Source organism: Saccopteryx leptura, chromosome 2, assembly GCF_036850995.1.
Source record: "Saccopteryx leptura isolate mSacLep1 chromosome 2, mSacLep1_pri_phased_curated, whole genome shotgun sequence".
In the NCBI taxonomy this organism is placed as follows: Eukaryota; Metazoa; Chordata; class Mammalia; order Chiroptera; family Emballonuridae; genus Saccopteryx; species Saccopteryx leptura.
In genome coordinates this window covers 273,044,056-273,070,694 of record NC_089504.1, presented here as the reverse complement: position 1 = coordinate 273,070,694, position 26,639 = coordinate 273,044,056, and the positions used below count along the sequence as shown (strand labels likewise).

General features: G+C 45.8%; 1 protein-coding gene and 1 non-coding gene across 3 annotated transcripts in view; one reads left to right on the top strand and one right to left on the bottom strand.

Annotated features, from left to right (window-relative positions):
- Positions 1 to 26,375, top strand: part of UTP25 (UTP25 small subunit processome component) — a 33,011-nt gene extending 6,636 nt beyond the window's left edge. Inside the window, exons 5-12 of one of the 2 annotated variants that reach the window (XM_066361823.1) lie at positions 4,083 to 4,171; positions 6,655 to 6,846; positions 9,686 to 9,905; positions 11,508 to 11,710; positions 13,741 to 13,923; positions 14,390 to 14,502; positions 15,644 to 15,889; positions 25,797 to 26,375. In XM_066361823.1, the coding sequence (XP_066217920.1) occupies positions 4,083 to 4,171; positions 6,655 to 6,846; positions 9,686 to 9,905; positions 11,508 to 11,710; positions 13,741 to 13,923; positions 14,390 to 14,502; positions 15,644 to 15,889; positions 25,797 to 26,040 (1,490 nt within the window). In that variant the 3' untranslated portion in view covers positions 26,041 to 26,375. Of the gene's footprint in view, positions 1 to 4,082; positions 4,172 to 6,435; positions 6,847 to 9,685; positions 9,906 to 11,507; positions 11,711 to 13,740; positions 13,924 to 14,389; positions 14,503 to 15,643; positions 15,890 to 25,796 lie in introns of both variants that reach the window. The other variant, XM_066361822.1, reaches the window with a different exon arrangement.
- Positions 13,044 to 13,119, bottom strand: TRNAA-CGC (transfer RNA alanine (anticodon CGC)). The gene has a single exon. It is a non-coding gene; the product is annotated as a tRNA-Ala (tRNA).
- Positions 26,376 to 26,639: the final 264 nt, after the last annotated feature.

The window sequence follows — 26,639 nt, the reverse complement described above, 5'->3', positions numbered from 1 at the left end:
AAGTCCACTCATTTTTTACTGGATTTCATCTTTAAAGCAAACCAACACCAATATGTAAGAAAATGGGTCTTAGTACCCACACTAGGATCAGGGGGGCATCCTAATTGCAAGGAACCGCCCTCCTCAAAGGCTAGTTTCTCTTGCCTGCACCACACTCCCCCAGCGAAGCTGCACCTGTACACACAGCTGCAGTTGGCCTGACTGCCGTCGCCCAATCACAGATGCCCGTTTTTCAGGGGGGCAAAGTGCAAGTAAGCCTAGTACGCGAGTACCAACACCCATTTTCCTAAAAGCATCATTCTGGGACACACAGGGGCCTCACGCATGTATCATAAATATAAAAAAATGATGCTTGTAGATGAAAAAATAGGACGGAACTATAGACTGCGTTCCCCAAGCCCACTGCTGCATTTCAAGTTCCCTCTGCAGCTGCTGATCCGGACCTTGCCGGGTTGGACCTTGCTGACACCTGGTCTCCAGCCGTTGACACAAACCCCTCACCTAACCCCCCTCCCTACCTTCTGACATGAATCCCTTCACCTAACCCCCAGCCGCTGACCAGAACCCCTCATATATCCCCTCCTCAGTCTGTATGTTAACGTTTGGGTCGGGGGATAGGATTCAGTGGTGCTCTGTATATTACTGTTTGGGTCTGGGAATAGGATCTGCTGATGCCCCCCTCTGGGTCCATTCACACGACCATATCTATGCAAATCTGCAAAAAAACACGACATCCGTGTTGCGTCCAGTTTTTTTCAAGACCCATTGTGGGAACAAAATACGGTCATGTGAATGGGGCCTAAGAAAGTGTCTCTCAATAACGTGTCCCCTATGAGATATAACCCTAGTAGTGTCCCCCATAACAGTGCATCAGCAGCTAACCCATCTGCATAATAGTGCATCAGTAGTAGATCCACTCCATAACAGTATGTTATTACTGTATTTTTTTGCAGAAAAATACCACAGTCTTTTGCTACCTACACAAATGTCAAAGCAGAAAAGGCTAGCGTATAAAATTCCTTTTAAACTGGAGGTAATAAAATATGCTAAGAAACATGGAAACAGAGCAGCGGAGAGACATTTTGGGTCACCTCCTACTGAAAAAATGATAAGGGAGTGGATAAAACAGGAGGATCAACTGCAAAAAGCAGATAAAAGTATGCATACTCTTCGTGGGCATGCTGCAAAGTGGCCAGAGTTAGACGTGGACATGAAAGAATGGATCACACGTCACAGGAATAATGGTTTCTCAGTCTCTACAAAAATGATAATATATGAAGCCAAACGCAAAGCTGTAGAGAAAGGCATTCAGGATTTCACTGGATCGCCATCATGGTGCTACAGATTTATGAAGCGATGTGGCCTTGCCATGCGTACCAAAACTAGACTTGCACAAGAAATGCCAAAATAATATGAGTCAAAGATTCTGTCTTGGCATAAATTTGTAGTTGACGCTAGGAAGAAAAGTGATTTGGAAATTGGCCAGATTGGGAATATGGATGAAGTCCTGCTAACCTTTGGTGTGCCATCTAGCAGAACTGTTGATCTGAAAGGTGCCAAAACCATAACCGTGAAAATGTCAGGACATGAGAAAACCCATTACACGGTTGTGTTGTCCTGCTGTGCAGATGGCACAAAACTGCCACTGATGTTAATATTCAAAAGGAAAAACATGCCAAAAGAAGTGATCCCACGAGGAGTTGTTGTGCACGTTCTTGAGAAAGGATGGATGGATGAAAATGGAATGAGTGTGGATTGAAAAAGTTTGGTCCAAATATCCTAGAGGGCTTCTGAAAAAATCTGCCCTATTAGTGCTTGACCAGTTTAGAGCACATATTAACGAAACCACACACAAAAAAACCTTTAAAGAAGTGAAGACTCATCTAGCTGTAATTCTTGGGGGTCTTGCCAGCCAGTTGCAACCTCTCGACCTTTCCATCAACAAACTGTTTAAAGTCTGTATGTGAGAAGAGTGGAACAAATGGATGGCTGCTGGTAATCATGATCTGACACCAACTGGATGAATGAAGAGACCCACCAACACTCAAGTTTGTGAATGGGTGAAAACATCATGGCAGTCAGTGAAGAATGACACCGTGGTATGGTCATTCAAAAAATGTGGCATTAGCAATGCCATAGATGGACTGAAAATAGCTAAGAAAGTGATACCAGTGATTGTGAGCAACTGAGCTTCTTAAATTCTGACACTAGTGATGATGAGTTCCTGGGGTTCCTGAACAACTAGAGGAGTATTTGAACATTAAAGTCTCTTCTCATTTGTTAATAACAGTACTAATGGTTGTTAATACTGCTGTTGAGTTTACATTGTTGAAATATTATTGTGGTATATTTTATTAAATATTTTAACACACCATTTTGTTCAGAATATTTTTTTTCTTATTTTTCTCCTTAAAACCCGAGGTGCGTCTTATGGTCAGGTGTGTCTTATGGAGCGAGAAATACGGTACCTCTCAAAGTTACCGTATTTTTCGCTCCATAAGATGTACTTTTTTCCCCCCAAAAGTGGAGGGGAAAATGCCTGTGTGTCTTATGGAGCAAAAAAATATGGTATTTTATTAAATATTTTAACACACCACTTGGTTCAGAGTATTTATTTTTTATTTTCCTCCTTAAAACCCTAGGAGTGTCGTATGGTCAGGTGCATCTTATGGAGCGAAAAATGTGGTATTTTGTACTTTTCAGTGGTTGGGCAGTATTCCGAGTTGGAGAGTGGGGAGGAGGCTATTTAGGAGAGCAGACAGCTTAAGAATGGTCAGAGAGGCCAGTTCACAGGCCTCACACGCACACACCTGGGATCAAGGGGAGACTTCTGATTTTCTTCCCATATAGGGAAGAAAGAGGAAAAGGAGAAATACTTTGCATTTTTCTTTCTATCCTTCACTTGCTCTTTTTTATTGGAGCAGTAATTTTCCAGATTTGTGAGACCCAGTAGCTAATCTGTTTGGTCTTTATTGCCATGGACTGCCTCACAAACTCAGAGCACTGACGATAACCCCAAGTGCGGGTGCCACCATTTGGATCATTTGCTCAACTCGGTTCAGTATTTTTCTCTGTGTGTTCTGCAATTTAAGATAAGTCAGACATGCATCCTGCCCTCAGGGATCTAACAGTCCAGCGGATGAGATAAAGCATGCACATATGTGTGTTGGAATTGGTGGTTGGAGGCAGGGTGGGGGACACCCTATAGGGGCCACCAGTGCCTCTTAGGGGAGCCAGCACTGTGCCTGACATAGCAGGCTCCGGGGAAATAGTTATTGATTGTGCGACGGGGGTAACATTAAACTGATACTATTTGGATATACAAAAGTGAAGTGAAAGTAAGGAGAGAATTATTTTTTTAATTTTGTGACAGAGAGGGACAGATAGGGACAGACAGACAGGAAGGGAGAGAGATGAGAAGCATCAGTTCTTTATTGTGGCTGTTTAATTGTTCATTGATTGCTTTCTCATATGTGCCTTGACCTGGGTCAGGGTGTACAGCAGAGCGAGTGACCCTTTGCTCAAGCCAGCGACCTTGGGCTTCAAGCCAGTGACCTTTGGGCTCAATCCAGCAATCATGGGGTCATATCTATGATCCCATGTTCAAGGCAGCAACCCTGTACTAAAGCCACGTGAGCCCACACTCAAGCCAGTGACCTCAGGGTTTGGAGCCTGGGTCATCTGCGTCTCAGTCCAATGATCTATCCACTGCGCCACTGCCTGGTCAGGCTAGGATAGAATTTTTAATTTAAGGAAGGAAAGCCACAGAGGCAGAAGAATTTGAGGACTGTATAATTCAAAAATTACATTGGGGAGGTAGGTTGGAAGTATATCCTGTAGCACCCCAAATTTCGAAAGGAAAATCTTCAGTGGTTTTTGATCTGGGAAGTAATGTGATTAGAGAAATGTTTTAAGAAAATGAACCTGTCAGGAACTTTTAATATCTGGACTGGGAGAGAACAGGGAAAGTATATGGGGAAAAGGGTGAGTTACCATGAAGAGCAGCATGTCATTCACGGGGAAGACCAAAACATGCCTGCTGCTTCCTCCTAGTATTCTGACATTTTTTATTTCTGAATTAGATCCATTTCTACTACATGTGAACAAAGAACTGAAAGAAAAAGAAATTCAGGCTGTTGCCACAAATCCCAAAACTACCCAGGAGCTAAAAGTAAGTGTTGCTTGGTCATCTCAGTCACAGGGAGGGAAGCTCTAATGAAGCTGTGGTCTTGGGTTTTAGCAGTCTCCCCGAATATAGGATCTGCACCAGCGGTGAATGGCTGGATGGGGGAGCAGGGAGCAGGGCGGCTGGAGGAACCTGGGGGGGCACAGGTGCAGCTAGGAAAGGCCCTGGGCTAGAGCGTAGGAGCCAGATAAGGTACAAGTGTTTTGGAGACAATACACCAGGGTTTAGACCAGGGGTCCCCAAACTTTTTACACAGGGGGCCAGTTCACTGTCTCTCAGACCGTTGGAGGGCCGGACTATAAAAAAAACTATGAACAAATTCCTATGCACACTGCACATATCTTATTTTAAAGTAAAAAAACAAAACGGGAACAAATACAATATTTAAAATAAAGAACAAGTAAATTTAAATAAACAAACTGACCAATATTTCAATGGGAACTATGCTCCTCTCACTGACCACCAATGAAAGAGGTACCCTTCCAGAAGTGCCGCGGGGGCCGGATAAATGGCCTCAGGGGGACGCATGTGGCCCGCGGGCCGTAGTTTGGGGACCCCTGGTTTAGACCAACATCTGTGAGGGGTTATTAACATGACCTAAGGCAGGGTAACCTACCTTGTTGGGTTTTTTTGTTGTTTTTTTTAATTCATTTTAGAGAAGGGGAGAGAGAGGAGGGGGAGAAGCAGGAAGCATCAACTCCCATATTTGCCTTGACTGGGCAAGCCCTGGGTTTCGAACCGGTGATCTCAATGTTCCAGGTCAACGCTCTATCCACTGCACCACCACAAGTCAGGCTTTTTTCTTTTTCTTTTTTTTTTAATTTATTACCTTGTTGATCTTCTTTGTTCTGATCTGTTAGTGGGAACAATATTGCCCACCTCAAAATAAAGGAATTACTCGCTGATACATAAAAAATTTTCAGTAAAACAATAGCTACTATTCTTTGTTTGAAATCTCAGATATAGGTTCACAACTAAATTATTCAAATATGGAGCAGTTTTTGCTTTGTTTTTTTTTATTTTCTACCAACTGATGCTGTTCATAGAGGTGGTCATGTTTTTTTTTTGTATTTTTCCAAAGTCAAGCAGGGAGGCAGACTCCCACATGCGCCCGACCGGGACCACCCAACATGCCCACCAGGGGGCGATGCTCTGCCCATCTAGGGCATTCCTCCTTGCGGCCAGAGCCATTCTAGTGCCTGAGGTGGAGGCCATGGAGCCATCCTCAGCGCCTGGGTCAACTTGGCTCCAGAGGAGCCTTGGCTGTGGGAGGGGAAGAGAGAGACAGAGAGGAAGGAGAGGGGGAAGGGTGGAGAAGCAGATGGGCACTTCTCCTGTGTGCCCTGACCAGGAATCGAACCCAGGACTTCCACATGCCAGGCTGATGCTCTACCACTGAGCCAGTTGGCCAGGGCGGTCACACTTTTTAAATTGGATTTTTAGTGAGATAATAATTACCGATGTAGTTGTAATAAATTATACAAAGGTGTCCCTTTTACCCTTTGCCCAGTTTCCCCAGTGGTAACATCTTGCAAAACAACAGTATAATATCACAGCCAGAAAGTTGACATTTATACAGTCCGCCTGTCGTACATTATCCCAGTTCTGCTCCCACTCAGGGGGTGTGTTTAGTTCTATACTGTTGTATCACATGTGTAGTTCCCCTACAGTCACACCAGCACAGTCAAGATGCAAACATTTCCAGCACCTTAAAGACCTCTCCTGTTTCCCATTGTCCTTTTATAAGCACGCCCACTACCCTCACCCCATTCCTGATTCTTCTGTTCTCCATTTCTATAATTTTGTCATTTTAAAAGTGTTTGAAAACTTTGTCTGAATCATTTAGCCTCTCTGAACACTGGCCTTTTCTAAACTCTAAAAAGAGCATTGTAGTATTTACTTTGCAGGATTGTTGGGAGGATTAAATGAGATGATCTATAAATCCTAAGAGGTCTTGGTATATTATAAGTTTGTTTGTTTTTTTAATTGATTTTAGACAGAGGAAGGGAGAGAAAGAGAGAGAAGCATTTATTTGTTGTTCTACTTAGTTGTGCGTTCATTGGTCACTTCTTGTATGTGCCCTGACCGGGGAACGAACCCACAACTTTGGTGTTTCAGGATGACACTAATCCACTGATCTAACTGGCCAGTGGAGGGTCAGGTCTTGGTAAATTATAAAGTACTGTGTGAATGGATATAAGCTATTATAATTCATTTCTAACATAGTTCTTCGTCTCTTTCTGCCCTAGTGGCCCATCCTGGGTCATCTTGTCTTTTCATCCAAGTTTCAGAAGCTGGAAACATTTAAACCCCCAAAGGACGTTGACTTAAAGGCATTTCATCTCCAGAAGCCTCTGGAATCCACCTGGACCAAGACCAATAGCCAGTTTCTCTCTGGTCCCCAAAAATCAAGTATCCCCTTCACACCCCTCCAGAAAGAGCTCTTCTTAATTATGAACTCTTACCAGGACTTGTTCTACCCAGAAAGGACCGCCCTGAAGAACGGGGAGGAGATCCGCCATGTGTACTGCCTGCATGCAGTAAACCACGTCCTCAAAGCCAATGCCCAGGTGCTTGGCAACAACAGCAGGCGCCGAAGCCAGAAGCTTGGGGTGGGCAACGATGATGACTTCAGAGACCAAGGGCTAACAAGGCCCAAGGTGAGTGGCAGCAGGAGAGCTTTGCCCTCAAGAAGGAGGCTGCAAGGCACTGACATATAGATGCCTGACACTTATTAGGTATTCAGGGTTTGTTTGTTTAGTTTATTCATTTTAGAGAGAGAAGAGAGAGAGAGAGAAGGGAGGAGGAACAAGAAGCATCAACTCCCATATGTGCCTTGACCAGGCAACTCAGGGTTTCGAACCCGCGACCTCAGCATTCCAGATCGATCCATTATCTACTGAACCACCACAGGTCAGGCCGATATTTGGGTATTTTAATGATTAGAGTAATGAATGAGTCCAACAGTGAGCCTATCAGGTGGGCCAGGTAGTGTCAGAGCTGTGCTGAACTTGGCTCAGTAGATGATCCCCCCCGCCCCAGTATTTTTTTTTTTTTTAACAGAGACAGAGAGAGTCAGAGAGAGGGATAGACAGGGACAGACAGACAGGAATGGAGAGATGAGAAGCATCAATCATTAGTTTTTTGTTGCGCATTGTGACACATAGTTGTTCATTGATTGCTTTCTCATATGTGCCTTGACCGTGGGCCTTCAGCAGACCAAGTAACCCCTTGCTCGAGCCAGCAACATTGGGTCCAAGTTGGTGAGCTTTTGCTCAAACCAGATGAGCCCACATTCAAGCTGGCACCTTGGGGTCTCGAACCTGGGTCCTTGGCATCCCAGTTCGACGCTCTATCCACTGCACCACCGCCTAGTCAGGCCCAGTATTTTTGTTTGTTTGTTTTGTTTGCTTTTACAGAGACAGAGTCAGAGAGAGGGATAGACAGGGACAGACAGACAGGAACAGAGAGAGATGAGAAGCATCAATCATTAGTTTTTTGTTGCAACACCTTAGTTGTTCATTGATTGCTTTCTCATATGTGTCTTGACCATGGGCCTTCAGCAGACCGAGTAACCCCTTGCTCAAGCCAGTGACCTTGGGTCCAAGCTGGTGAGCTTTTTGCTCACACCAGATGAGCCTGCGCTCAAGCTGGCGACCTTGGGGTCTTGAACCTGTGTCCTTCCACATCTCAGTCCGATGCTCTATCCACTGCGCCACTGCCTGGTCAGGCCCCAGTTTTGTTTTGTTTTTTGTTTGTTTAGTTTTTTTACAGAGAGAGAGTCAGAGAGAGGGATATATAGGGACAGACCGGAATGGAGAGAGATGAGAAGCATCAGTCATCAGTTTCTTGTTGCGACATGTTAGTTGTTCATTGATTGCTTTCTCATATGTGCCTTGACCGCGGGCCTTCAGCAGACCAAGTGACCCCTTGCTCAAGCCAGCGACCTTGGGACCAAGCTGGTGAGCTTTTGCTCAAACCAGATGAGCCCGCGCTCAAGCTGACAACCTCAGGGTCTCGAACCTGGGTCCTCCGCATCCCAATCCGACATTCTATCCACTGTGCCACTGCCTGGTCAGGCCCAGTTTTTTTTTTGTTTTTTGTGTTGTTTTTTTTTAATTTATTCATTTTAGAGAGGAGAGAGAGAGGGAGAGAGAGAGAGACAGAGAGAGACGGGGGGGAGGAGCTGGAAGCATCAACTCCCATATGTGCCTTGACCAGGCAAGCCCAGGGTTTTGAACCGGCGACCTCAGCATTTCCAGGTCGATGCTTTATCCACTGTGCCACCACAGGTCAGGCCCAGTTTTGTTTTTTAATTGAATTTATTGAGGTGACAGTGGTTCACAAAATCATATAGGTTGCAAGTGTACCACTCGACCAGACATCGTCTGCACACTGCGTCATGCGCTTAGCGCCCCCAGCAAAGTCTCTTTCTGTCCCTATTCCCCCTGCTTTGCCCACCTGCACCTGCCCGCTTCCCTCTGTCACCACACTGTAGTCTGTGCTTATGTGTTATATATGTTTTGTCATTTCAAAAAACATATATATATATTTTTTTGCATAAGGCCTTCACCTGCTTTCCTCCAGCCCCCACTCCCTCCCCTCTGACAGCGGTCAGTCTGCTCTAGGTGTCCATGCCTCTGTGTCTGTTTTGTTCATCAGTTTGTTTGGAAACTTGTGAGTAGGAGATACCTCCATGATCATTCTGGTTTAAGGTAAACCCTGAGCATCCATAAACAAACATTCCATTATGAAGCTCTTTGTGATTGTGGAGCTGGATGGGCCCCTGATGAGCCTCTTGTTTAATCTCTGGTGTTCCAGCTCTGTTCTGAGACGCAGATTTGCAGGGCCTTGCTGAAGAGAGGCAGGAGAGAGCTGAGATGGGATGAGAATCAGAGATTCTCTTCTACTGAGCCGCATAAGTGTACAAACCTGGGAAAAGAAAAATCCCTTTTCCATTGTGTAGTTACTGCTGCTTAAAGTGATGATTGCATTTATGTGGGCTCATAAGCCTAACTTCAGTGGATTTAGGGCTGTGATAGAAAACGCCCTTTAATTCTGTCTACTTATCATATCTAATTCATTATTTATTTGACATATATTTGTTCCTTGGGTCTTACGTATAAAAACATTTTAAAAAGTATTAATTTTTTTAGCAGACAGAAGTTGCCCTCTAAGAGCATGTGTATTTATATCCTTGGGTGTTTGCTGATGGACTTCTCCGTTAAACGCATTGACTTAGCCTAAAAGATATTCCCAAATTCTGCTTGAGAGTTGGCTCCCATGGAACCAGGAGATTAAAATCCACAGGACATGGCACTGTGGGTGTGAAGGGCGCTCAGCTTCTAGCACTGAGCCAGGTTCTGTGCAGAGGGCCTGACCTAGATGCCCCTGGCTGGGGCCACTCCTGTACGGAGGGTGCTCTAGGCACCCGTCCTCAGCAGGCTTGCCGCGGACGCCCTTCCCTTCCCACCAAGGCTGCCCATTGCTCCCCCACAGGTGCTGATAGTGGTCCCGTTCCGGGAAGCTGCTCTGCGGGTAGTGCAGCTCTTCATCAGCCTGCTGGAGGGCGACAGCAAGAAGAAAATAATTGTAAGCAACAAAAAGAGGTTTAACGGAGAGTATGGCTCTGATCCTGAGGAGCGACCACCCAACCTGAAGAGGCCTGAGGATTACGAGGCCGTATTTGTCGGCAACATCGATGACCACTTTAGGATCGGTAATTCCTCCTTGTCAGCACCGAGGCCCCCAGGGGCCTGTGGTGTGAGGTTCCCATATCTGCATTCTAGAAGCCTGGAATTAGGCGTTCTTTCAGTGGGTCACTGACTCAGCCTCCCAGCAGAACCAGTGCATTTGAGACATCTTGTCTGTCGGGGGTCGGGGTTTGGGGGTTTGGGGGAGTCTCTTGCCACTGCTGATGGGGTGGAGCATCTCTGAAGGTACACATAGAAAGCACATGCTCATTATAGCTGACGTCTCAGCTCACCCAGAGCTGTAGCACATAGTCGATGCAACAGGAGTTCTCAGGGAGCTAGGCGTGATGGGCTGAGGGGTCCACCTGGGAAGACTGCATAAAGCAAGCATTTGCATAATGGGGGACTTCCCTCCTGCCTGCCATACAGAGTCCCTACCCCCGAATTCCCTCCATGCAGGACTTAGTGACTCCCATTCAACTTTTCACACTTCTGCTTGTCTGTCATTCACCAGTGTACTTGGTTGGTTGTACATTGACTGAGTGAAGTTCTTGGAGTGTTCCTTAGCTGCATATGTTCATTTATCAAACATTTCTTAAGCATCTACTTTGCCAGATACTATTAAGAAGCTGGAGACGAGGAAATAAAAGTTATGATTCCTACTATTAAGCAAGTTCAGCCTTGTGAGGGAACAGTACAGAATGATAACTGTTATGATCAGAGGATGCAGTCAGTATTCTCGGAGCATTTAAAACAGTCTTCTTACCCAGCACGGGCACAGGGTGGTCAGGGAAGGCCACCTGGTGGAGGTGCCATCTGTTCTAAGTTGAAACTTGTTATAGGATTTTGCCAGTTACAAATGAAAAAGCTTTCAGCCAGGAAACTGCATGTGCAGTGGCCTTGGGGTGAATAAGCCACGCATGACCTGAAATTCACACAGCTTCAGCAGGGCTGGCGTGTAGGTGACAAGAGCTGGTGTTCAGTTTTAAACCTGTGCAGGTATCCAGCATGCTGCTGATACATCCTGTCAGTCTGACACCCAAGAAAGAGGTATGGGCTAGAAGTAAAAATTTATGTGGAAGTGATGTTAAAAACGGTTAGTGAGTAAATTTACCCAAAACTCTATGTAGAGGAAAAGAACTTGAGGGCAAATCCAGGGATTTGTGGAAGAGCTATTTGGATCTGGAAATACTGATGATGGCCAGCTCATTGATAGAAGCGAAGCAAGTATTGGAAACCACCAGAGAGGAAAAGAGCATTTCAAGGAAGGCGTGTTCAAAGTGCTGTGTATGCATCATGACAAGAAACGAAAGTGCCTTAGCAGGAGCCATTTCAGTGCAGCCTGAGCATCAGAGGCCAGATGGCGGTGTGTTGAGGATGAGTGGGAGATAGCGGAGCGGGGACAGTCTGCTGGAGGAGTTTGACAGTGAAGGAAAGGAAGAGAGTGGGAGCTAGACGGAACCACAGGTGCAAGGGAGGGGCGATGATGATTTTAATAAATCAGTTTTCAGTGTGGTTTAGGCTAAGGGGAAGGATTTGGAAGTTGTAAGGGTGGGTCCTTTGAGAGGGTAGAACTAATGGCTGGGTCATGATGAATGAACTGATGTATGTTTGGCTCTTCTGGGTAGGAGTGGCAATACTACAGAGAAGCATCCGGCTCTATGCCCCCTTTTACTCCTCGGACATCCTCATTGCCTCCCCTCTGGGCCTGAGGACCATCATCGGTGCAGAAGGGGAGAAGAAGAGAGACTTTGACTTTCTGTCTTCTATTGAGCTTCTCATCATTGATCAAGCTGACATTTACCTGATGCAGAACTGGGAGCATGTCCTGGTAATGCTGGTCATTCATACCTGGAGGGACAAGAAGCTCAGTGGTTTTAAGTCCTACAGGGTTATTTAAGTCCAAATGAAAACACAGGTAGTTAGGAAACAGGGAAATGGGCCACATTTTTCTACTATGAGATGAAAAGTTTTGTCCCCTCTTTTACCCACAGATTGGTCAATAAACTCCAAAGAGACAAAAATTCTTGTCAGTATTTTCAAATCTCTAGAAAAGATCTCTTCCCCTAAAAGGTCACTTCTGCTATTAGACCACTTTAGTGTGGTTGGTTGGTTGCTTGGTTGGTTGAAAATCCTCCACATTAGAAATGTCTTTACCTGATATAATTCACATTTTATGTTCATTCTTTCTTGTTTGGTCGTCAGTGGAGAAGGGAAAGCTCACAGTTATTATTTTTTATATATATATACAGGGACAGAGAGAGAGTCTGAGAGGGGGGTAGATAGGGACAGACAGACAGGAACGGAGAGAGATGAGAAGCATCAATCATCAGTTTTTTGTTGTGACACTTTAGTTGTTCATTGGTTGCTTTCTCAAATGTGACTTGACCGCGGGCCTTCAGCAGACTGAGTACCCCTTGCTCAAGCCAGAGACCTTGGGTCCAAGCTGGTGAGCTTTGGCCTTCAGACTGAATAACCCCTTGCTTAAGCCAGCAACCTTGGGTCCAAGCTGGTGAGCTTTGCTCAAACCAGATGAGCTCGCGCTCAAGCTGGCGACCTCGGGGTCTCGAACCTGGATCCTCCGCATCCCAGTCTGACGCTCTATCCACTGTGCCACTGCCTGGTCAGGCTCACAGTTTTTTAATGTGAGATCTTTTTTGCTGAGTAATTTAGGATGCCTCTCTCCCCCTATGGTAATTTGTGCTGTGATTTTTATTTTTCCTCTCTACATACTCTGCAGTATTGTCAGTGTTAGGATTAAAAAACTGCTTTGGAACAATTTATATCACAGAGCTATGGCTTTGTTTTTTTTGTTTTGTTTTGTTTTGTTTTAAAGATGCAATTAGTCTTTGAGAAAGTGACATTGTTTTTGTTTTTTGTTTTTTTGTTTTTTTCTGAAGTTGGAAACAGGGAGGCAGACAGACTCCTGCATGTGCCTGACCGGGATCCACCCGGCACACCCACCAGGGGGCGATGCTCTGCCCATCTGGGGTGTTGCTCTGTTGCAACCAGAGCCATTCTAGCGCCTGAGGCAGAGGCCATAGAGCCATCCTCAGCGCCTGGGCCAACTTTGCTCCAATGGAGCCTTGGCTGCGGGAGGGGAAGAGAGACAGAGAGGAAGGAGAGGGGGAGGGGTGGAGAAGCAGATGGGCACTTCTCCTGTGTGCCCTGGCCAGGAATCGAACCTGGGACTCCTGCACGCGGGGCCGACGCTTTACCACTGAGCCAACTGGCCAGGGCCTCTATGGCTTTGTTTTTTTAAGCATATGAGAACTTACCTTTAACCTCAGGGCTTATAGGAAGTTTGGGACAAATAAAGGGGAGTACTTATTTATAAAGTAGGTGATAAGTTTATAGTACTCATTATACTTTAACATATATTATAAGGTAAAAATATAATTAAAATAGAAAAGACATGCCAATGTCTGTCATAGTGTTTAATCTGAGGACAAGGTATGTGTATTGGCTCTGGGAAGCTCCTGGTGTTTTGAGAACCCATCATTGAAGGAAAGCAGTCTGTTTTCTCTGTCATTTTCCTTGTCTTGTGTGGGACTGAGGAATCTATTGGAGTGACCACAGGGACATTTCAGAAGTTTCTTTTAAAGGAATATTTCTGTAGGTACTATTTTGATCCAAGGTCTAAAAGGCCGCCAGTCTTAGCTTATCTTCTTATTGGGATTGTTCTCCTGACTATGGGCAAAGCATTTACTCATTTCAACTTCAATTTTCTTGTAATTTGGGAGATGAAAGTATGTACTTTATCCATGGGGTTAAATAAGATGACTGATTTGTAAAATGCTTAGCAGTGCCCAATTGTTGATGTTCAGTGAACATTAATGGTAGTGTTATTTTTGCTCAAAGCATTTGATGAACCACATGAACCTGCTGCCCTTGGACTCACATGGGGTGGACTTCTCTCGGGTGCGGATGTGGAGCCTCAATAATTGGTCCAAGTACTATCGTCAGACCCTGCTGTTTGGGGCCCTGCAGGATGCCCAGATCAACTCCGTGTTCAACAAGTACTGTGTCAATGTACAAGGCCAGGTGTGTTCCCCCCTCTGGATCCTCGTGTAGCATGGTGTAGTGTTTGGGTCATGAGGCGGAAGGCGAGCCATTGGTCAACGATGTGGACCAGGGGTCCCCAAACTACGGCCCGTGGGCTGCATGTGGCCCCCTGAGGCCACTTATCCGGCCCCTGCCGCACTTCCGGAAGGGGCACCTCTTTCATTGGTGGTCAGTGAGAGGAGCATAGTTCCCATTGAAATACTGGTCAGTTTGTTGATTTAAATTTACTTGTTCTTTATTTTAAATATTGTATATATTTATTCTCATTTTGTTTTTTTACTTTAAAATAAGATATGTGCAGTGTGCATAGGGATTTGTTCATAGTTTTTTTTATAGTCCGGCCCTCCAACGGTCTGAGGGACAGTGAACTGGCCCCTGTGTAAAAAGTTTGGGGACCCCTGATGTGGACAGTTCGCCGCCTAATGCTCTCCTTGTCTCCTGGCAGGTGGCGGTGAGGAACGTCCCGATGACAGGCTCCATCAGTCATGTGCTGGTGCAGCTCCCACATGTCTTCCAGAGGCTGGAGGCTGGAGGCCTAGCTTCAGTGATTGATGCTAGGTACCTAACCTTCCCAGTCCCATCAGACACCTGGGCCACAGAGGGATTTGATTTAGGCATACAGATTTAGAATTGGACTACATGCTGGCTTTATAGATTACCATTTACCAAATGAGATGAAAGAAATGAACCCAGCCATGCCATTGTCAGAGGAGGAAACTGAAGTCCAGAGATAAACCATGCCTTGGCCTATTTCTCATAGTTAGTAGCAGGGTTAATATGGTAAATCGGATCCTTCTCCCAGACTGTGGCATCTTTAAGTTATATTGTACTGCTTAATGCTACAAAGTATTCCATGTCAGCAATTTAATTGTAAACCTTTCAGGGCAAAAACTGTTTTGCTGATTCTCTCTGTTTTCCCCATTTCCTCCTCGTGGTTAGTTAAGGGTGCCCTGGCAGCAGAATGGTGTTTAGCATGTGGGAGGTGTCCAGCAATTATTTCTTGACTGACTGACCAACCGACTGATGACAGAATGAATGCATGATATGGTTGGATACTTCCTAGAATAATTTTCAGGGATAACTAGCATTACATCTCTTCTTGATAATGAATGGTATTAGTGCTTGTGTTTTTAATGTGTGTATCAAGTTTTATTCTTATGTAATCTTTTTTTTTTCTTTTTTTTTTTTTTGTATATCTCTGAAGTTGGAAACGGGGAGGCAGACAGACAGACTCCCGCATGCGCCCGACCGGGATCCACCCGGCACGCCCACCAGGGGGCGATGCTCTGCCCATCTGGGGCGTCGCTCTGCCGCAATCAGAGCCATTCTAGCGCCTGAGGCAGAGGCCACAGAGCCATCCTCAGCGCCCCGGGCAAACGCTGCTCCAATGGAGCCTTGGCTGTGGGAGGGGAAGAGAGAGACAGAGGAAGGAGAGGGGGAGGGGTGAAGAAGCAGATGGGTGCTTCTCTTGTGTGCCCTGGCCGGGAATCAAACCCAGGACTCCCGCACGCCAGGCTGACGCTCTACCACTGAGCCAACCGGCCAGGGCCTCTTATGTAATCTTTTTGCAATGAGGTAAGCCATAGTGTCCTCTCTGGGGAGGTGGAGGGAGATTGTGACTCCTAGGGTTACTCAGTTAGTAGTGATGTTACAGGCTCACTCCAGACCGTTGACTTTCCCCTTTGCCTTTCCAAATCAGGTTTAACTTTTTCGTGAACAAGATTTTGCCTCAGTATCGTGATGCAGTCATGTCTCACACACTCATCTACGTCCCCTCCTACTTTGACTTTGTGCGTCTCCGAAATTACTTCAAGAGGGAAGAGCTGAACTTCACCCATATCTGCGAGTACACCCAGAGGTCTGGTATCTCCAGGGCCAGGCACTTTTTCCTTCAAGGAGAGAAGCAGTTTCTGCTTCTCACAGAGCGCTTCCATTTCTACAAAAGGTGAAGGAGTGAGAGGTGCGGGGGGTCAGGGTCGTTTCTGCATGGGGTGATGTGAGAAGAGCAGGGCCTGTTTCTGAGCACACGTGCTTTTACAAGGTCCTCCCTCACTCTGCCTCAGGCAGAAGAGCCACGGAGGTTGGGGGCTGGACAGACTCTCCTTGTTTGGTTCATTTTCTCCCAAAATAGGCGTTGTTGAAAAAGGCTATGGAAATGATTGGAGGGGTCCATTGTCAGGGTCCTTTCTGTAGCTGTGGTGGCACACCTCAAGAAAGACAGAATTGAACACCTCTTTTTTTAAAGATTCTATTTATTGATTTCAGAGAGAGAGAGAAAGGGGAGGAGCGGGAAGCATCAACTCACAGTAGTTGCTTGTATGTGCCTTGACCTGGCAAGCCTTGGACCAGCAACCTCAGCATTCCAGGTCGATGCTTTATCCACTGCGCCACCACAGATCAGGCGAACAACTCGTAACTGGGACAACACAAGTGAATACGGGAAGGGGAGAGACCTGTCCTAGAAACACAGACACCAGATTGGGCCCTGTGTGGCTGTTGAGATAGATGCTGAGCACCTGTCCATGTTCAGAAAGTTCTGGTGTGTCCTGAGAGGTAGGCATGCACTTACTTCCTCACCATGGAGACAGGAACTGGGGCCCCTTGATGTTGGCAGGAGACAAAAGGTGAGCGGCTTACAGTTGAATAGCTTCCCTACCATGTGACTTGGAAAAAATAAGTTAGATTGGCCTTTTTTTTTTTTTTTCAGATTGGCCTTTTTATTTCAATATTCTAATTAGGGTGTTGGTAATATTGAGCCTTCTGATACTATTTGGGATAGTTACAGACTTTTGCTTCCCCAATTATTTTGCTAATTCTCTCTGCTTCCAAATGAAAAAGCCCTGTGTGAACCTCACCTAGAGAGAGATGGGATTTGCGTCGTATTACCTCTTCTTCCAGATTCATAATGTTTGGTGCATTTAAGTTCTGTCTTTACTGCTTTATTAACTCTCGATCATAAATACTCACCAGGGGCTTGTTTTCTCAGAGAACCCCTAACATGTGAGCCAGAGCTCTTCCAGGCTTTGGAGCGTACTGGCTGGTGCATTGCAATGCTGGTGCTGGTGTTAGGATGGGGCTCCCAGCCCTGCTCTCGTCACCAAGAGGGGTGAGAGGGCCCCAGCAGCTCTCCAGCCAGAGCCGGCTGCCATGACCTGACCTCTGTGGGTATTCTGCTGACAAGTGATCTGTGAGTGGGGAGTAGGGAAATGACTACATTTGTTTCATGGGCCCCATCCAAGAGACGAGGCTGTCAGCCAAAGAGCATTAGTGAATGCCTGCTTGCTGACATTATTTGCTTTGTTCCGGTAAGTTGTTTTCATTCATGTTGGAGAGTGGTATTTGGGGGGAGTTTGTACTCAGCAGGTCTTAAGAGCCCTTCGTTTTCTATCAGCTTGACAAATGAAAGCAGCCCTTGCGGTGGAGTGGGTAGACTGGAACACTTCCCAGTGTGATTGTCTTAGCAAGTGTGAATTAGCTGGGATGAGGGGCTCTCACAGCAGCTTCTCGGGGACAGGGCATGATGTCCTACTTAAGAGAAAGGCCCTTTCTCTTCAGTAGACAGGACAGTCCCCTGTCTAACACTGTTCACTTATTTACCAAGTGCTTTTTGCCTGCAAAGTCATTATAAAGACAAACCTAGCATGACCTAGCATGTGCCATTTGCTTCAAACCCTGGACCAGCTTAATACGTGTATCCCATGTTGAACATGAGAATGGAAGTCAGAGTTCTGTGACTAATTATCTCAGGGTTTCCAACTATAGAGTTTTTTTTTGCTGGAGAGATCACCACAGTGTTGATATGTACTTCGAACTGCACTGCCTTTGTGATCTGATTTTTTATTTTTTCGTGACAAAGACAGAGAGGGACAGATAGAGACAGACAGACAGGAAGCGAGAGAGATGAGAAACATCAGTTCTTCATTGCAACACCTTAGTTGTTCATTGATAGCTTTCTCATATGTGCCTTGACCCAGGGGTTACAGCAGAGTGAGTGACCCCTTGCTCAAGCCAGCGACCTTAGGCTCAAGCCAGCAACCCTGGGCTTAAAGCCAGTGACCTTTAGGCTCAAGCCCAGTGACCCTGGGCTTCAAGCCAGCGACCATGAGATCATGTCTGTGATCTCATGCTCAAGCCAGTGACTCCACACTTAAGCTGGTAAGCTTGCACTCAAGCTGGCAACCTCGGGGTTTGGTGCCTGGATCCTTTGCATCCCAGGCCGACATTTTATCTACTGTGCCACCACCTGGTCAGGTGTTGTGGAATTTTTTAAAATCTTGAATGTTTTATGTGCTCATTGAAAAAATTTTGAATACATTAACATTTTGGTATTAAGTTAACATATATAGTTCTGTCCCATCTTCCCTCCCCCAACTTTTTATTTTGAAATTATAAGGCTATAAAATTGGAGGTCTGTAGCTCCTTTCACTTAGACTTCACCAGGCGTCAGCTTGTGGCCACATTCGCACACACCCATGCTCTCTTCTCTCTCTCTCTTCACCCACATCTCTTATTTTTTCTTTCTGAATTGTTTGAAATAAATTGTGGGAGGCTTCATAACACTTAACCCCTAAATCTTACATCAGTGAAACCCTGGCTGGGGCCTCCGTACTCGGGAGGGCCAGGAGAACCCGGAGCAGGAGGCAGATTGGTGGGTGGCAGGTTTACTAGGCAAGGGAACTTATGTACAAGGCTTGTCTGGGTGCCCACAAGATGAACACTTTCCCACATCGACTGCCAGAATCTTTTTTTTTTTATAAATAAATTTTTATTTTAATGGAGTGACATCAATAAATCAGGGTACATATATTCAAAGAAAACATGTCCAGGTTTTCTTGTCATTCAATTCTGTTGCATACCCATCACCCAAAGAGAGATTGTCCTCTGTCACCTTCTATCTAGTTTTCTTTGTGCCCCTCCCCCTTCCCCCCCTCCTCCCCTCCCCCCACCTCCTGTAACCACCACACTCTTGTCCATGTCTCTTAGTCTCGTTTTTATGTCCCACCAATGTATGGAATCCTGCAGTTCTTGGGGTTTTTTTTTTGTTTTTTTTTTATTTCACTCCGTATAATGTTATCAAGATCCCACTATTTTGTTGTAAGTGATCCGATGTCATCATTAGTATATCATGGTGTATATGTGCCACATCTTCTTTATCTAGTCTTCTATTTTTTTTTTACAGTGATTAAAGCCTTTAAGCAAACTCTTGGCCAATACAGCAAGAATCCATAAAAGAGTAGTGTCCTTAACATGTTCACCAAGTCCAAGTTGACCCCAACACCATGCCAAATCCCTGAAAAATGCAACCCAACCCCAGTTCAGTCTGTTAGGAGCTGTCACAAGGAGCAGGGGTCCAGGAAAAGTCCGCATGGCTCTGGAATTGTCACAATTCTATACTTTGCAGCTCATGTCCAAATCCCAATGACCGCTTCTTCTAGCTGGTAATGATTCAGGTAGACTGGAAAAGCCATCTGCAGCATGTGTGGATATGGAGCTTCTGTTTTCCTCTGCCTGGAGAGATGAGACCAGGTTGCTTTTCCCTGGAGCTCTGTGACTGTGGCTTGGTAAAGAGAACCTTGGGATACACTAAGCTGGGTGGCAAAGGTAGATTCATAATAGAAGTTGGCAGAAGGGAGAAAGAGAGCTCTAAATTAGGAGTAGGTCCCAGCCTGAAATATGATTGGGGCATTGAGGTAGGAGGAATAAAGGAAGCACTATATATTAAACAAAGCAGCAGAAAATAGGACTATCAACACCCACAACAGAGATCTTCGAGGGAAGAATAAAAAACTTGACTATTCAGGCAAGACATAGTTAAGTGGCCCTTGTGCAAATGAGATCAGTTTACCTGCTTCTTGGAAGAAATACCCTAGGCTCGTCCACAGTGTCGTAGATGGGGCCGACGGCCCTGGGCACCTTCAGCCTTCAGTGGCAAACCCCAGCATTCTGGGCAAGGTTAGGTCATAGGTGGCTAGAACAGGACTGGAAGAGACTGAACTCTCCCTTAGAGGAGCGAGGGGGAAACCTACCTTCCACTGTCCCTGTTTCCTAACAGCAGAGGCATGTAAGTCTGGCAGGCTTTAGCTCAATGACCTTCCTTTCCACTATTGAAGCAGGACCCAGATGGCACCCTATGAGACCCCTTTGGGGCGTTGGAGCCTTTAAGGGCGTATCCTAAAAGCTGGTAGTTCCCCTGATCTCTATTGGGCTTTTTCTGCCTCTAGGTATCTTAAAAGCCATGCTCAGAAGATCTCGCTGAGGGGTTTGAGGATCCCCATCCGCCTATATAAATCTTTTCCATATATATGGAGCTATTTGGAAAAAGACAAAACAGTGTTGTTAGCTGGATCAAATAAAGAAGGTAGTAGTTTGCAGGCGAAAAAGATTTGGCGTCTCCTGTTCATCAGCATTCAAAAGAAACTAAAAAAAATTTTTTTTAAGTAAAAAGCATGATATGGTAGACCCGTAGGAGTTCCAGGATATGACTACCCCCTTTTAAATTTTTTTTTTAATTGACCTTAAAATATTTGCTGGGTACACTTTAATAATACCTTAACTTTAAAGATTGTAAGAATGACAAAATACAGTAAATGCTTTTGCTCCATATGCAGGAATATTTTCAGTTTAACCAGTTTAGGAAATCCAATAATAGAACAATGCATACAGACAATGAGCTATAACATGCTTAGCAGCCTCTCCTGTTCTGACAGAGGTTACTATAAATCCAGAATATGTATCCACTGTAACGTGGACATAGGACTGTTTGCTAAATGAAGGTATAGACTGCCAGAATCTTAAAAGTTCACGTGAGGGCGCTAACGGGTCATCACGTACCCAGATAGTCCCATCACCGTGTTTCTGTGTCACGGCTTTGTCAGGGCACAGCTCTGGGGGCAGGGGAGGCAGGTGGGGCACACATTCCAAAGCATAGGAGGGGGAGGAGCCCTTTTTCCAACCACAACACATTATCATACCACTTGGCATCACTACAGTTACATCCAACATGTAGTTTCTCTTCAGATTTCCCTGGTTGTCCCCAGAATGACCATTGTAGCTGTTTCCCCCACAATCCAGACTCAGTTAAGGCTCATACAGTGCATTTGGTTATTTTTCTTTTATCTATCTTAGATCTCAAACAGGGATGGTTTTGCTCTGCGGGGGACATTTCGCAATATCTGGAGACATTTTTGGTTGTCACAACTGGCGGGTTATTCTAGTGGTCTGGTGGTGCTAGTGGGTCGAGGCCTCGATGCTGCCGAACACTGTGGTGCATGGACAGTGGCCAGGACCACCAGTGATCTGGCTCAGAGCAGCAGTAGAGCTGAGGTGGAAACTGATATGAAATAATTCTACTTTATTCTTTTTTTTAACAGTGTAATTGAGTTTCCTATAGAATGTCCCCTAGTCTCAATTTGTCTAATTGTTTTCTTTTTTGTGTGTGTGACAGAGACAGAGAGGGGGACAGACAGACTGGAAGGGAGAGAGATGAGAATCATCAATTCTTCATTGCAGCACATTTGTTTCTCATTGATTGCTTCCTCATATGTGCCTTGACCAGGGGGCTACAGCAGACCGAGTGACCCCTTGCTCAAGCCAGCGACCTTGGGCTCAAGCTGGTTACCTCGGGGTTTTGAACCTGGGTCCTCCACGTGCCAATCCGACGCTCTATCCACTGTGCCACTGCCTGGTCATGCTAATTGTTTTCTTTTTTTTTTTTAAGTTTTTCTTTTTTTTAGTTTTAGATTTTATTTATTCATTTTAGAGAGAGGAGACAGAGAGAGAGAGAGAGAGAGACAGAGAGAGAAGGGAGGGAGGAGCAGAAAGCATCAACTCCCATATGTGCCTTGACCAAGAAAGCCCGGGGTTTTGAACCAGCGACCTCAGTGTTCCAGGTCGACGCTTTTACCCACTGCGCCACCACAGGTCAGGCTTTCTTTCTTTTTTTAATTAATTTAATGGGGTGACATTGATAAATCAGGGTATATATGTTCAGAGAAAACATCTCCAGGTTATTTTGACATTTGATTATGTTGCATACCCATCACCTAAAGTCAAATTGTCCTCCGTCACCTTCTGTCTGGTTTTCTTTGTGCCCCTCCCCCTCTCCTCCCCCCCATAACCAACACACTCTTGTCCGTGTCTCTGAGTCTCTATTTTATGTCCCATGTTTTCTTATTTAAATCAGAGGTTTCCAAACTTTGCTGTACATTAAAATTCCCTTGCAGTTTTTAAAAATCTGAATGCCCAGGTCAAACCTCAATACCAGTTAAATCACAGTGTCAAGCATAGATATTTAAAAGCACAAACGGGATTCAATATCCAGCAGAGTTTGGGCACCACTGATGTAGATTAAACATCTTTTGGTAAGAATCTGACATTCTAGATGTCGGCTTCCCACTGCATCTCATCTGAGGGCACAGTGGCCATTTGCCCCACTTTTGGTAATACTAAATATAACCACTTGGTCAAGGTGGATTGGCACTCCATCCATTTCTCTCCAATGTAAAAATATCTTTTCTGTGTAATTAACGATCTGTGGGCTGTGTATTGCATTTCTTTAATGGTTACATACTATTACATTGTGTGGATATATAATTTACTCAGTTTCCTTTTAATAGGCATATGGATTTTTTCCGTTTTATTCTATTACATGCGATAATGCCAGGAACATCCTTATGCATATAGTTACACAATTAAAAATTTGCTACACTTCGCCACTTATCTCCCCCATCTTCTCCTTATCTCCCCCTCCGCCAAATACAGAACAATTTATACTTATTGGCAGTGACTTTTTTTTTCTTGTGGCAGAGACAGAGAGAGTCAGAGAGAAGGATAGACAGTAAGGGAGAGAGATGAGAAACATCAACTCTTCGTTGCAGTTTCTTAGTTGTTCATTGATTGATTTCTCATATGTGCCTTGACCAGGGGGCTACAGCAGACCGATTGACCCCTTGCTCAAGCCAGTGACCTTGGGTCCAAGTTGGTGAGCTTTGCTCAAACCAGATGAGCCTGTGCTCAAGCTGGCGGCCTTGGAGTTTTGAACCTGGGTCCTCCGCATCCCAATCTGACACTCTATCCACTGTGCCGCCACCTGGTCAGGCTGTCAGTGACTTGATAGTCAGAATGATAACCTCATTGTTTTAATGTCTTTTTGTTGTGATTTAGGGCTTTTACAATTGTCAGTTGACTGTAGAGGCAGAGGTAAGTAGCACTCATGTCCAAGCACACCTCCTTCTGCCAGGTCACTGGTGTGGGAGTTGGGACTCTAGTCAGGATTTGGTTGTTACTATAGTAACCTTCCCTACACTGCAGACTAAACTCCACCAGCAGACGGTGGCTTCATGTGGAGCCTGGGTGATGCAGGGACCTTCCTCAGTGTCTTGCTCTACTCAGAGCTTTCCCCACGGCCTGTGCCCCGGTGCCCAAGGTGGGGGGTGTCTGTCCCCACACTCCTACCCCGCCTCCAGCAGCAGGTGCTCCTGCTTGTTGCTCCCTGCACGGCCTGAGGGGGGAGAGGGGGTTCTCGGGGTCCAGCTCAGATTTAAGCAAGCCTGTTCGTTGTGGACTTTGGAGGTGGGACTTTCTCTGGGTTCTGGCCTGGCCCCCATGGCAACCAAACTCTTGTGTCTGTGAGGGGTCTGCTGGGGAAGTGTTCCTGCTTCTTCCCCGGTGGTGACAGTCCTCGTCACATCAGTGGGATCTTGGGCTGAACAGGCTTTGCATTCTTTCCCCAGGAACAGGCTGCTGTTGCTTTTTACTGGGTGTAATTGTGGGGACGGGTGGAGTTGGGGGCTTTACTGCCCCTCCTTAGGGGCAGATGGCTTTTGCTTCACCTACTCTTCTCCACCAGCAGTTGACCTTTGCCCCTCTCCCATTGGCTTTAGGCTTTTGCTTCATGTAAGACGGTCTGGGAAGTGTATAAGGGTTCGTGTCTGCACCACCCGTGGGGTCTCAGGTCTCTGCCTGCCTCCAGTCCTTTTCCAGGGCTCCCAGTGGAGGCTGTGGAGGGCTCACGAGTGAGTGTTAGCTAAAGCAGTGTCCGGGAACCCCGGGCACACTGACTATCCCAGCCCACACTTGCCCTTTAAGAATTGGTTAAAGTGTAGCTGTTTTCTTCCTCCCCACTTTCCTGGCGGCTCCCCCGTTCCTCTTGTTCTCTGCCAGAGGTGAAGTAGTTCTCATGTCCCATCTTCAGAGAGGTTGTCACTGTGGAGGATAGTCATTGTTGGTCTGCAGCTGGTCTGTCCTGGCTCCTAAGATCTGCTTGCATGTCTCTTCCCAACTTCAAGTTCAGCAGCATGACAGTGGTAGCTTGATATTGGCCATGGTGGGAGTATTTACACCCCAGAAGTTGACAAGTGCTTCAAATCAGCACCCTTCTGCCCACTGAGAACCTGTTACTAAACCTACACTAGCACCTGATTGAGTCAGTTCACCTGGTTGCCTCCTGACATCGACTGTCTGGGCTCAAGAGAAGGAACGCTTTGTAGATGATAGGGAGTTTTCTCCTTAGCGTGGGAGCAGTGTTCTCTTGAGTTTTCTATAGTAAGCTGAAGTGGAATTCAATGTTTGTTTCTGTTTGTTTTAGTAACTAGAGAGATAGAAGAGCATATTCAAGTTCATTAGCCATTAGAATTCCTTTATGGAAACGTGATGTAGAAAGGTGACCAGGGAGCCTGACCAGGCGGTGGCACAGTGGATAGAGCATCGGACAGGGATGCGGAAGACCCAGGTTCGAGACCCCGAGGTCACCAGCTGGAGTGCGGGCTCATCTGGTTTGATCAAAAAGCTCACCAGTTTGGACCCAAGGTCGCTGGCTTGAGCAAGGGGTTACTCCATCTGCTGAAGGCCCGCGGTCAAGGCACATATGAAAAGCAATCAATGAACAACTAAGGTGTCACAACAAAAAACTGATGATTGATGCTTCTCATCTCTCTCTGTTCTTGTCTGTCCATATCTGCCCTTCTGTCTGACTCTCTGTCTGTAAAAAAAAAAAAAAAGGAAGGTGACCAGGGAATGGATTGCAGTTACAGTTGAAAGAGGAGGTTCTCCAGAGATCAGGATGAGCCATGGGGTAAAAAGGCAAGGAGAGCTTAACCCCTGTGAGTAAAATGAAATTCCCAAGGGAGCCTGAAATGTCAGCTGTGTATGAGAGTCTAACAGGAAAATCAGAACCTTGTCAACATATAAAATCTTTTGTTAGGGGACCCCAGAGGGAACGATTGGCCTTGACCCGAACCATAGAGTGAGTCCCTAGAGCCCCCCCCTGCCCTGCAGCGCTGTGCAGCAGGGAGAGCAGCGCAGAGCTGTTGGAACCGGTGCTCTCCTACAATGCCTAATGGGCCTCAGGAGTTTTGTAAATGGATGGACTGGGAACATCTGCCGTGGAGTTAACATGTCTGCAGAGTGACAAGAAAAGACTGATGGGAATGCATTTACAGTTTATGCAGTTTGTTTCATGTACTGGCTCTGACCTCATAATCATTCCAGAACATTCCCTTTTGCCAGATTATAAGAAGAATAACGTTAAATTATAAGTGCCTACTTTTAAAGTCTGTTTTCTCCAACAGACTTATAACAGTTTACTGTTTTCTTCACCCTACCTCAGTCTACCCAGAGTAGACTCAAGAAATACAATTTATTTTATTTATATCTTAAGGCAAATGTTAGAAATTCAAATACGTTGTCACAAAAAATAAGCCCTTTAAGCTCAAATGAGCATAGCCTGTGGTCTGATATTTGTGCCATTGCCCCCTGGAGCGGGGCGGTGGGAGTGAGCTGTGCCCTGCAGATTTCTCAGGGCCTCTTCCGTGTACCTCCTCTGCTAGACACGGCCTCTCTTCCCCTTCCAACAGGTATACTATCAAAGGCATCAGGAACCTGATTTTCTATGAACTGCCAACATATCCCCACTTCTACAGTGAAGTCTGCAACATGCTGAGAGCCACCACCACAGGGGAGGAAGCCGCCTGGACCTGCACTGTCCTGTACTCCAAGTACGACGCCCAGCGGCTGGCCGCGGTGGTTGGTGTGGAGCGGGCCGCGCAGATGCTGCAGTCCAAGAAGAATGTCCACCTCTTCATTACTGGGGAGAGATGAGAATTTGTTGGCTAGGAAATGGTATTTGGCCTGAGACATGATGCTTGATTCTGTGCCACTTGGACCTGATTCTGATCACTTCTCCAGGAGCAGGACTGCTACAAGCAAGGAGCACTGGGGCGCAGCATGTCCAATACAACGTTCTTTTCGGGTCCGTGTCCCTGAGAAGTGCAATGTAAACCAAGTTTTGGTAACTCCCACCTTTCAGAGGTCAGGAGGGAACCAATGGGAGGAACTCTGAGGAGCTGATAAAGGGAACCTCTGCTTGTGAATAGTTTTGTAAGCCATAAATTCTTTTATTGTGATCTTATCTCTAATTTATTACACTTGGTAAACTCGTTCAGGTTTGCCTGTTTCTGTTTGACACTTCCTAAAGTAAGGCACACATGTTGTTGCTTGTGAGGACTGGTTATGTGAGACTAGACTCCTTGCTGCTGACTCATAATTCTGGTTGCACTGGTTTTGTAGAACTGTTCTTTTCCCCCAACTTCTTTAAAACTAAATATTCTACAGTGTGTCTGTAAAGTCATGGTGCACTTTTGACCGGTCACAGGAAAGCAACAGAAGATGATAGAAATGTGAAATCTGGCCTGACCTGT